The 12,193-nt window shown below is 41.1% G+C and overlaps 1 protein-coding gene across 4 annotated transcripts in view; it reads left to right on the top strand.

The window, feature by feature from the left end:
• fam222aa (family with sequence similarity 222 member Aa) overlaps window positions 1–12,193 on the top strand; it is a 50,341-nt gene that overhangs the window by 23,973 nt on the left and 14,175 nt on the right. For all 4 annotated transcript variants that reach the window (XM_057356483.1, XM_057356474.1, XM_057356465.1 and 1 more), the window contains one exon: window positions 4,585–4,745. In XM_057356483.1, coding sequence (XP_057212466.1) covers window positions 4,637–4,745 — 109 coding nt within the window. In that variant the 5' untranslated portion in view covers window positions 4,585–4,636. The remainder of the gene's footprint in view (window positions 1–4,584; window positions 4,746–12,193) is intronic.

Below are 12,193 nucleotides of genomic sequence, written 5' to 3'. Positions count from 1 at the left end.
AACAGTTTTTTGACATTTTGTTTTTAAAAGGAAAATTGCTGCTTGAATCCAACTTGAGCTCTGTGGCATGCTGTCCATTTCCAGGGAAAATTTAGACTCAATTATAGTTGGTAAAAACAGAAAACCCTACCCCATATTGGCCTATAGACTCCTATTGTAAATGAATTACTGTCAACACATTTTTTTAGTTTGATTTGTTTCCAAGAATTGATTGATACTGACCCATGATTGTTTTTTCATCAACACAATGCCAGAGATGTCATCCACAAAGCATATTTTTAAAGACTCAACTTTTCTCTTCAGCATTAAATAAAGAGCTATGCTAGCAAACGGTGTAAAAAAATAAATGTTGTTTTAATAAAAAAGGGATTTTGAGTGAATTTGTGAATGCATGAGTGCTAACCGTCTATTGTAAAAGAGATGTTCCTCCACACATTCATAGCGTCTTATCTCAGCCGATTCGAGATAACAGGCGCACGGTCTTGTGTGCCGTGAAGGAGATAGATTGAAAGGACGAATTTATTTGCCGGCATACAGTATGTTTACGTTCGTTCTGCGAGAAGCAAAATAAACGCTCTCCCATCTGCTTACAGTTGCAACAATGGCTGACCTGTGTTTGACCCCGGAATGGAAACGGCGTGGCAGCAGATGTGGATGCTGTATGCATATATTGTTAGTCACTGAATGAGACTGTATGTATAGTGAAAGCTTGCGTGTGTGTTGTTTGTTTGTTTTCGGTAGGACTGTTTGCGCTTTGTGAGGCTCTGTAGGTTTTACATCCTCTCTGGCATTCATGTGTCTGCAGGCCTGTGTTGGGTGTCCCTTTGCATGCACGTGTGTCTGTGTGCGTGCAGTCTTGTTAACAATCGCTGTATTTATGACCCTGAGTGTGTGCCTGTCTGCAGATGTCCCTATCACGGGATTGTTTGTTTGTTTGTGTTTTGCATCCGTGTTTGTCCTTGTCCCATTGCACTGTGGCTGTATGCGAGCGGGACTGGATGGGTTATTGTGATTTTTTAAATATTCCTCCACCTGCATACTCGGCATAATTGTACGTGTGTCAGTGTGACACAATTTTTGACCCGAAATGAATATTAAAAGTAATGTTTTAATTGCTACTAAACTATTTAAAATACAATTAATTTTGTGGTTTTTATCTAAATTCAATACAAAGTGTATTCTAAAAGGGGTCGAGATCACTGTCTGTCCGTCTAATGGGCTTTTTCATTGCTTTCCATTTATCGTGTTTGTTTGTGTGTGTGTGTGTGAGAGAGAGAGAGAGAGAGAGAGAGAGAAAGGGATTATAGGGAACTGTAGTGGCTGCTTGTTAAACCCGAAGAAAAGGGTCTGGGTGTGTCGATTGGATTAACTTGTTTGGGCTTATTAAGAGGGGACACGCACAAGCCTTTTTAAAAGCACTACATGGGGTGCTGTGTCTCTCTCTCTCTCTCTCTCTCTCTCTCTCTCTCTCTCTCTCTCTCTCTCTCTCTCTCTCTCTCTCTCTCTCTCTCTCTCTCTCTCTCTCGCACGCACGCACGCACGCACACACACACACACCGAGCTGGCAGGTCACCATTCAATTAGGAAGAGAAGCCCCCCACCATCCATCCTCTGCTTTCTCAAACGCAAGCCCTCTCTCCATCTCCCCCTCGCTACCCTTTACATCAATACACGTAGATTCTCTAAAGGTCTTTCTTGGTCATAATGGAAGACCCGCAAAGATTTTATAGACAGGAAATCAACTTTTGTCTCTCTCACTTTCCCATCATGCTTTTTGTGTTATTTTCTCCTCTCTTCTTTTGTTCTCACTTATACCTGTTTTCGTTCTCACCTTCCCTCACTTTTCAGCCTATCGATCTTTCAGCTCTCCCACAGAAGGGCACTTCAGAGAATATAGAGGGCTCAGGCCAGCGTGAGGTTAATTCTCCCGCTGGAGATCTCGGCATGCATCAGACAAACTAAGTGGGTATGTCCACCTGAACTGTATATGGTTACAGATTCAAAAGCACTTTGAATGCGGAAACCGACTTGCGCACAGTATTCCAAATTTCTTTTACTAGAATTTCACGTCTCGGCTGGGGATTTGGCGGTCCTTTTAAGCATTAGTGTAGTGAGACTATACTAATGGTTAGGGCTGTCGAAGACGGTATAGGTGGAGACTGACCACTTATTCAAAATTAATGGGAGAAATTGTAACATTCAATATGGTTTTAGGAAAGAGCTCTTAATGCAAATGTACAGGTATGGTTTTTACACTAACCAAATTCAAGCAGGATGCTGTCGAGTGACTAATATGCAGTCGATCATCTGACAAGGAATCAGTCACATGTTCTACAATCTAACTTTTTCTTTGTACATTGGGTTGTGTATGACCATTGCTCTCAATAACAGCTTATAAACCCAGCAGTTTGAGGGCAATAAACATGATAACAGACCTTGTAAGAGTTTAATGAGTCAATCTCAGATCTGTCGCTGGCGCTAGTGACCAAAGCTAGACAGTGTGCGTCTAGTGGCGTTGCTGTTGATTTATTCACACAAGCACATGTTAGCCAACAGTAACACAATTTGGAGGTGAATGTCTATGTAATATAAATAAATATTGACAACCAGACAGGCAACGAAGAGTCGCTCGTCGATCTAGCTCTCATTCTTCTCTCAGCTCCTCCTCATCTGTCCGCATTCACGTGCAGATTTTTGGAAAAAGAGTCTCGGGAAGGGCTAATCCATTTCCTTGGCGTGACAGAAAACCATTGAAGAGACTGGAGAGACAGAGATGTTTACCAATGAGTTGCGATCTTTAACACTGATTTCTCATGTCAATTAAACAGAGTGATTTAGCACACTTTGGGATTGACTGGATATCTTTTTCTGAAAGTCAGATTGATGAAATCAGGAGGACTTGTCAGGCTATTTTTAACAAAGCTAAAGGTTGTTTTGCATTTGTTGAAAGGGATAGTTCACCCAAAAATTCAAATTCTGTCATCATTTACTCACCCTCCTGTTATTTCAAACCTGTATGACTTTCTTTCTTCTGCAGAACACAAAAGTAGATATTTTAAAGAATGTTCAATGTTGGTAACCGAACATTGGCAGTTCCATTTGACTTGCATTGGTTTTGCGTCCACAATAGAAGCGAGTACCGCCGTTGTTCGGTTACCAACATTCTGCAAAATATCCTCTTTTGTGCTCTGCAGAAGTAAGTCATACAGATATGAAATGACAAGAAGGTGAGTAAATGATGACAGAATTTTCATCTTATGGAAAATGTGTATAAGCTGTGAGACTCACCCTAGAATCGGATTGTTTGATGGAAATGGAAACGTCAGAATGCGTGGCTCTTAAATACATGGAGCTGGTCATTCTAGAAAATTCACACCAAGACATACCATAAACTGTGGTAAAAATTAACCAAAAAGTTCTGGATCTGACTGTAAATGCCTCATGCCTGATGATCAGATCTGATGTGTTGTTAATAAAGATCAAAGTACGCTATGCATGCACATTGGTGATGAAATTATAGTACTGATCTTGGTAAGAAGATGAACCTTACAAATGCTAAATCCATTAATTTTGTAACGCAAGCAAAGCATTTTACCTCAATTTACTCCCGTGGCATTTTCCTTGAAACTTAACATGATGCCATTTTCTGCTCATTTTACCCTGATTTAGTTTTTTCTTTGCGTCTTAAAACTGGGTAAGTGCTGATGGTGGGCGGCCCCCTGATCTGCCGTCAGATGCTCCCAATCACGTATTCACCGACAGAGCTGCCGTTTCCTGTGTCGGCTGCCTGGCAGCGAGCCCCTTCTCCACCTCCTCTAAAGCGAGGGAGAAGATGGAAGGATGCAGAGGAATACAGCCAGAGATTTATGGCCCGGGGGGAGATTGATTACGCCCGTCACTGGCCCTGATGTGCGCTTGGCATTTGGCCCCCCCACCCAAATCATCAGCATGTTATACACACACACAAACACACACACTGTTTGGACATTCGTACTCCAAACAGCCTCTCTGACAAGCTTCTGTAAATCGCCTCTAGCCTTGTTCTGACAAAACACTGTGTCAGTCGCCATCTGAACTGCAGACAGACGGTTTTCTCACTCTCTCTGTCGCATTCTCTCTATTTCTTAAACCCACCATCTCATAAAAACACACATCAGCACATAGAAAGCGTTTCCTTTAGGTCAACACGAGATTTGTTCTGTCCGCGTGTGTTTTTGGAACGGCTTTGTTTCTCGTGTGAAGGAAAACGGCGATAGGCCGCTGATGGATGAGTGTTTTGGGTTGGCCAGGAAGGATGAGGCTGTTGGATTCTCATGTGATGCAGCAGGTGTGTGTTTGTAATTCAGCCCACAGAGCAGAGGGGAAGCTGGAGCAACATTAGACTTCCACCTCACACACTCATCTGTGGGTATATGTCCTCCTCCTGTGCTTCACAGGTGTGAGTTAATAGAACCGAATTAAAGACATATGTGTCTTCTTATATATGTGTGTGTGTAACCATATATATGGTTCCCAAATGGCTTTTGCAACATTAACTATAGGTTTTACTTATTTAATGCTAACTGTATTCTTTTCGTTCTTCAGGTCGGCCTCGGCAAACCAGCGGCTGTAAAATTGTACCTGCGTCTGCGCAGTCATGCTGGCCTGTCTGCAGAGGAGGCAGAATCCTGCACCCCAGCACGCCACAGCCGTCTGCAGCAACAGCAGCAAGAGTCTGGAGGCAATGCAGCACATCAACCGCAAAAGTGAGCAAAAGCCAAAATAAATAGCCAAAAGTAGATTTTAACAAACTTTGAAGATGCTAAAATGTTGATTTATTTAAATGTTTCTTCATTCACATTTTCTTCATAATTTTATTTTAAAATGTGGACAAAATATTTAAAAAGAATGAGTTTGTGACCCAACGTTTGACCGGTAGTGTGGATTTCTCATGTTTAATTGTTTCAAATGTTCTGATCTTTTTTTCAGGTTATTTTGATCATAAATATTTTAATACAAATATTGGCGAACATCTGTGCTTTGAAAGTAAACTGTTTTTTGTTGCGTTTGTCACTGGCACAGTATATTAGACTTGCGTCTATCGATGCTCAGAATAATTTAATCGGTCTGTACAGGAGCAGATGAATAAAACGAACTGACTATAGATTTTCTTTAACACTGTAACGTTTGCGGCTTTTTGTGCCAGCTTGAAGAGATCTTAAAATCAGCTTATGGCATTCTGACCCCCAGCAACTTGAAATTATATTCATTTGATGCTCCAAGAAGCTTCACAATACTAACATCTTGTTATTCACGGCCTTTAATCAAATGCTAGTGGCTTTTATTCTTGTGTTTGAGTTTCCTCACAATCTTCTCTCTCTTCCTGTACTGTATGTTGACCTACACTTGCGTTCTGTAGTTTAATGTATTCTGTTGTGCTGTACTTTCCCTTAATCTTATTGTGTAATTTGAACTGATCTGGAATAAGTAATATCAAGCTGTTTCATTTTGTTAGCATTTCTAACCTCAACATGCTCTTATATCTGGTTGTATCTGATAACCAGAAATGATACTGGTAGTTCCAGGAAACTTCAGCAGAAGTAAAACATCAGATCAGTTAAATACACGGTTTGTACAACAGCTGTGCACTGATCTGTGACTAACTACCAGATCTTGTGACGATATATGGATCATTTGTAGTCAGTTTCATCGTTCAAAAGCCACAGAATCTGCAAAAATGACAAACAAGCTTCTCAACATGGTTTCAAGGCTTTACCTCAACCCTGGCCTTCAGGTTAGCTAAACATTTGCAGCGTTAAACGTCCTTGCTAACCCACACGGACACATGCACGCACAAACAAATCTGCTTATTTTCCATATGAGGGTTTCACACGTACAGTACTCACGCAAAACATTCTCTCTCTGTATTTTTTGGAGCGTGCTGTCTAAAGTTAGGTGTCCCTGTTTGTTTAGGGTTCACGAGAATTTTTACAGACCAACTAAACTCGTTCTGACAGGCTCCGGGATTAAAGAAAGCAAAGAACGGCGTACTGTGTTTTTCCGATATAAGATCCCGCAGCTCTGCTTAAAGCCTCAGATTAAACTTAAACTGAGGGAGCTCTTCCTGTAATGAGGAGGAAGAGAAAGGAAAGAATAGAGGGGGGTTGTCTTGCGTTTGGATTTTTCCATGACTTTGGTTCCTTGTGTTGACATGGCAATATTCCACATGCGCAAGCTGATTACAGTGAGGACGGGCAGATGAATGTGTAGCTCCTAACGGCTATCCCTGAGGTTCAGCTGTAAGCTCAGAGCAGCTTAAAGGTAATAGGATGGTGTGTTCCTCCTGCTGTTCACTGATCAGCATGCTATCGTTCTGCTTTCTCCTTCCTGTGCAGATAGGAGTGGGATGAAAGGGCTTTTGAGGAAAGGGTCACCTTAATGGTTCCATAAAGCAGGGGTTTTCAAACTTTATGATGCCTATGACCCCAAATAAGATGTGTGTGGGACCCCCTTTTTCAAAATACACATGTGTAAAGAACATTTCAGCTTTGTTAGATAAATAGTAAATGTAATAATGTAAAGACAACATATTGTTTCCAGTAGTTGGCTACACTTTGTTAAATGTATAGACTGTTTCATTGGAAAACAACATTAATGGCCCAAACTTAACTTTCTGTATAGTAGTTTTAATTTAATTCAGTACAGTTGGAATACAATAAAATATTCATATAAATTACTAATAATATAAATTAAATATAAAATCAATGATTATTTTATATGCAAACATCGGAAGTTAACTTCAGGCCAGGCGTCCGACCAAACAGTCTATGTAACCTTGAAGAGTCATTTTCAACTCAAGTTTGTTTGTACTCTAGCAACTGTCACTGTAACACTAGGAAGATACAAATATAAACAATTCTGGAAACTGTGCGTGTTGCAAAAAGCAGATAAACACTTGAAATGAAACCATAATAATGTTTTGTTTTGTTTACATTGTTTTCCCTGGAATTTTCTGGGGACCCCTTACAACCTGAAGGCCCTCCCGGTTTGAAAACCCCTGCCATAAAGAACCTTTAACATCCGATGAACAACACAATTGTTATTGCAAGAACCTTTGAGTAAATAGTTATTTGGGAAACCAAAAATGGTTCTTCAATGGCATCGCTGAGAACAACCTTTTGACGCACCTTTTAGAGAGTAAAGGAATAAGGTGATAATGGAGCTTCTGCACTGAAGGTCGGATGGATGGATGGATGGATGGATGGATGGAAATGCAGGTGGATAGAACTGATTCGATGGTGGTTGAAAGTTTTAAAGGCCGAAAATGTTGCTTGGGGGCAATTGACAAACATAGTGATGCTTGAAAAAATAAAACCAATGAGAGCATAAAAGAAAGAGATGGAGACCGCCATGCCTGAGTCCATTGATTCCCTTCCTCCGATTTCAGAAGGATTTAGCCACTTCCTTTCTCAACCGCTCCTTATTAAGAACCAGTCAGTAGGGGTCCAGAGCTGAAATCAATAGAAACAAACAGCCTCTCACTCTCTTAATCTCTCAGATTCAGATTCAAAAAGCTTTATTGGCCTGACAAACAGTCTTTACATTGGCAAAGCATAGAAGCATTAAATATACATATTTACACAATTACACATGTTAAAAACATTATTAGTATATACATTTTTTCCAGTTTGATAGATTCTTTTAAGTATTAGTACTATAGTAACTCACTCACTCCCTCATACAGTTTCACCTTCTGGTCTCTCCGTTTGCTTTTGGTTGAGAACAGTCCATAACAATAATGATTTATATGCTTGTAATTGATTATAGTTTCAGTGTCTGTGCTCTGGTTTCAGTGGGAGTATACTGTCTGAGGCTGCAGACAGGAGAAAGAGAGAGACTATGGTCTGCCGTCCTCCTATCACAGCTTCTCTTGTGAAGTCTGGAGCAGCAGGCCGGCATTCTGGAGATGACTGAGCAAAACCGTTACCTGTTTGGTTTGCTGTATCTCACCTGAGGAGAGAGAGAGGTTATTTCAGTGGAGTAAAAACATCCCCCTCAACATGCAGATGAGGAGCATCTGTGCAGTTCATTGGTGCGACTCCTATTAAAAATGCCTCGTTCCCTCAATAAAAGAGGACTTAACTGGCTCCGGCATCAGCTGCGAGCGCACGGATCGGCCGCCAGACAATCAATTTCCCCCGAGCTCACGGAGCTTAGCGGGCGAAACGAGAGCGAGGGTGTGATAGGAAGGGGGTTGTTTTCATTATCGCACCTCTTTCCTGGGCTGTGCAGAAAGAGGCGGCGAAAGTGCAAAGTGGAGGTATGGAGAGTAAGACGGAAAGAGCGAGAGAGCGACGTGCTTTAGAAGAAAAAAAAACATTGACCGGCTGCTTTTAAAAATATCATTTAGATTAGCTTCAGTGAAGAGGCCTTTTGAGTTTCCCCCTTCCAGACCAGAAATGAAAAAGAAACGCTAGGCATTATTTAAATTATAAATCATAGCCGCTTGCTTTCAGCATGCCCAAATTCTCGGAGTATGTGGCGGCACTCTCCCGTGTCAGGGCTTGTCATTCCTAATTAAATCTCGCTTTTTGGGTGACATTTGTAGCGTCCCCCCATCACCACGCACCCCGCCCCCCCGTCTGTCTGCCAGTAGCTTAGATGGCAACATGAAAGTCTGAGCATGAGGGCAGATCCTCGCTCATCAGAGCAGACCCTGGAGACACGGGCTTCAAGGCCGAGCGAATTAGAGAAGATATACCACTGACCTCTATGCTGGACTTTGAACTCTCTCTCGCTCTCTTCATTTACTCTTTTCAATCGTGAAAATACTTACCCGTGTGTTCTGTTTGTGTCTCAATCTTTTTTCTTGAGTCGCAGAGGGTTTTGGCAGCCAATCAGATGCACATATGGTGCTGTGACATCATGTATAGGGTCATAACAACCAATCCGGTTGAGAGAGATTATCACTTCCCAACACCTGATAGAAATGAACCCACTAGAAAGCCTAGCGTGTATTTAAATATTTAAATGTGCAGCTAAAATGAAAGCTTTCACACAAATTTCCTCCGCGCCCGAAGTCAGACTGGATTTAGTAGAAATCTGCATACTTTGACCTTTTCTCATGGATTGAGAACTGATGCCTGTGGTTCCACAGGGAATTTTCACAGACTGCACACACTCTTTTTTTCTTTTTTAGCATGTGGTCGTGTTCGTATTGAAAATTGATTGACAGTCCAATGCCCCGCCCCTCCATCTCGCTCTCCCTCTGGATTTACCTGTGTGCTCAGTCTGACCCGAGTCATAAAAATCTCTTTTTTTGTACATGATTGTTAGTATGTTCAATTGGGCTTGTAAGTAAAACTTTACTTACAAGACTCAGTATGGCGATCATCCTGCCAGAAACCTGCACATACACCCACAGGCTCATTTCCAGACCCTGCTGGGGACCCAACTTTTTCTCTGTGCCCATCCTGGTGCCACAGGCGGAGAAGGGGGCGGGGCAGGGTCGTGAAGGGGGTCTGGGATGCTGGTGGCTGTTGCCATGGCTTTGGCAAATGCAAGAGGAGATGCCCTTTAATCTGGCATGCGGGCCTCCCAGGTGTATGCATGGGTTGGAGTGAGGGAGGACAGGAAAGGAGGAGGAAGAGAGGAAAAGAGATCCCGATGATTCTCCTTTAGGGGCCAAGATATAGAGATGTTTAAAACACAAATGTGGACACATTTGTTTAACTGTATTCGTGAGGACATTTCATAAGCTTCCATTGTTTTCATACCAGAGTAATTATATTTTCTATTCCCTACTCTAAACATAGCCTTTGCATAAACGTTTTTGCATTATTAGATTTAAGTTGGAATGTGATTTGGCTAGTTTTCAAGCCTTATTTGCAATTTAGGACCACCTAAACAGACCTTGCCTTTTGGTTTTTGCCATGTTTTACTATTATTGTGTAATTCAATATTGTATGCAAAGCAAGTATATAATCCTGATGAAAATCTGAACCTATATTTGTCTCATTTGAATGCGATTTTGCCGTTTTTAGGCATCGTTTGCATTTTAGGACCACCTAAAATGACCTTACAAGTCGTGTTTAACTACATTTTTAAGGATAAACATCTGTCTGACAATGAAGCACAATATTAATAGAGCTATGTAATGTGTTATGAAGAAAGAGGATATTAGTGTGAAAAAATGTTCAAAGACAGATCATATTTAGAAAGTGTGTCTGCGCAAGAGAGAAAGAGAAAGAAGGGTGTAGTACACGACGTGCAAAACTAACAGTGATGCTCCTTCGGGTCCTTTAACATCAATTAGAATAGCCTGCCTGACACACATGGTCTCCTCTGGGTAAAGTGCGTACGCGTGCGTGTGTGTGTGCCAACAGTTTCTCTTGCAAATGAGAATCAGACACATTAGTATGAAAGACGTGGTTTGCTTGATTGGGTTTCTTGTTTCCTGTCCTTACACGTCTCTGCGGTCTAATATTCTCAGACACATTGTCAAAAACAAACAAAGACATGTTTAGATATAAATAAGTGTTGGGAGAGGGAAATAGATGCGCAAATGTTGTCCCTCCTGTGATTTGGCCGTCTAGTGAGAATTTTTGCTAGTACACTGGCTTATAACTGGTAAATTGCTTAATGTTGTGTGCCAGAGAGTGTGTGTGTGTGTGTGGTGTTTAATATTCATTTTGAAGCTGTGGTGGTCTTGTTTCCTAAATGAGAGAGCAGAAGGGTTGAGAATTGCTCCAGGCTAGCTGCAGGCAAACCCTCTTTTTCCATTTACCTGCATACTCGCCCTGTGAGATCCCTCGGTTTGTCAGGACACACACACAGCCGCAGTTTTTTCTTCCTGTTATCTGTTCCTTTGAGATCGTGTTCGTCCACGTAATCTCGGTCTGATGCTTCGATTTGTCTTGCTGCTGCTCTTGTGCTTATATCTCTGTGTGTGAGTATGTGTGTGCGTGTCCACGCTCTTCGTGAATTATTGTTTCCTTGTTCACCCAACAAGGAAAATTATTTTATCATTTACTCACCCCCATTTATGACTTTCTTTCTTCTGCAGAACATAAAAGCAGATTGTTTGAAGAACGTTGATATCCAAACAACACTGGCAACTCATTGACTTCCATTGTTTGGACACAAAACCGATATGTTTCTCACAACATCATCTTTTGTGTTTCACAAAAAAAAGAATCAAGGCTTTGTAGTACATGAGGGTGAAGAAATGATGACAGAATCTATTTTTGGGTGAACTATCCCTTTAAATAATTTGAGATTATTTATCGTCCATTAACAGCCTCTGAGCTCATGGTAGGTCTGTCTTTAATTTGGAAGTTAATTTGTTAGGTTTATAATTTCAAAACCAATTTCCCTATAGATAAAATGAAAAGGAAGTTTAATTCCGAAATTGACTTTTGCACTCTTTAAAGCATTTGTTAATCCCTTAATGCTGTCAATCCCATAATCTCTTTTTCTCTGCAATGACAACTTTTATTGCGGTGATTTAAATTCTCACTCTCCCATAAAGATGTGCTCAGATATAGAGGTCTGTTCTTTCTGTCGATTCAGTGACCCTGCCAACTCTGTTGGCGTATGTGGGTTGGCTGAGGCGGTTTCTTTTCTAGTCTGGTGTATAAAAGTTAAATGGTCCTCTTCATGTTTTTGTTTACGTGGGTGGTTATCGGTAAACCTCCACATGCAGAGGTGTGTGTGTGTCGGTGGGCTGGATAAGATCCAGGGACAGGAGGTGGATTATGGGATAAAAGGGAATTTTATATCTTCATTACCGAGTTTAAGATATAAAAGGAATTTGTCTCAAGGCAGGTGCTGACACAATACAGACAAAACATGTCACATAAAATACCATAATCGAGACATGAATGGAACGCGGTCTGGGTTCCTGGAAAATTTTCATTTCCTGTGTAGACGTTTAAAAAACGTTATATGAAGTTTAAAGACACAACAACCTGCTGATGAATTAAAGGTATTTTTCTGAAACCCCACTGTTGAACTTTTTCTAATGATTAAAATTACAGTATTAATCGAATCATACTTTGTTTATTTTGAGATACCACAAGAACAAACCAAAATAGCCGTATGTGCATTTCCACATACATTTCGTTTCGCATGTTGGATTTGTGCTTTGTTTTCCCTCACACCTCGTGCCAAACGGCCGACTGGCGAACGGAAACAGAGTCGCCCAGTTCTCATC

This window comes from Triplophysa rosa, linkage group LG2 (genome assembly GCF_024868665.1).
Source record: "Triplophysa rosa linkage group LG2, Trosa_1v2, whole genome shotgun sequence".
In the NCBI taxonomy this organism is placed as follows: domain Eukaryota; kingdom Metazoa; phylum Chordata; class Actinopteri; order Cypriniformes; family Nemacheilidae; genus Triplophysa; species Triplophysa rosa.
The sequence above is the reverse complement of the archived record's forward strand: the minus strand, read 5'-3'. Positions and strand labels throughout refer to the sequence as shown.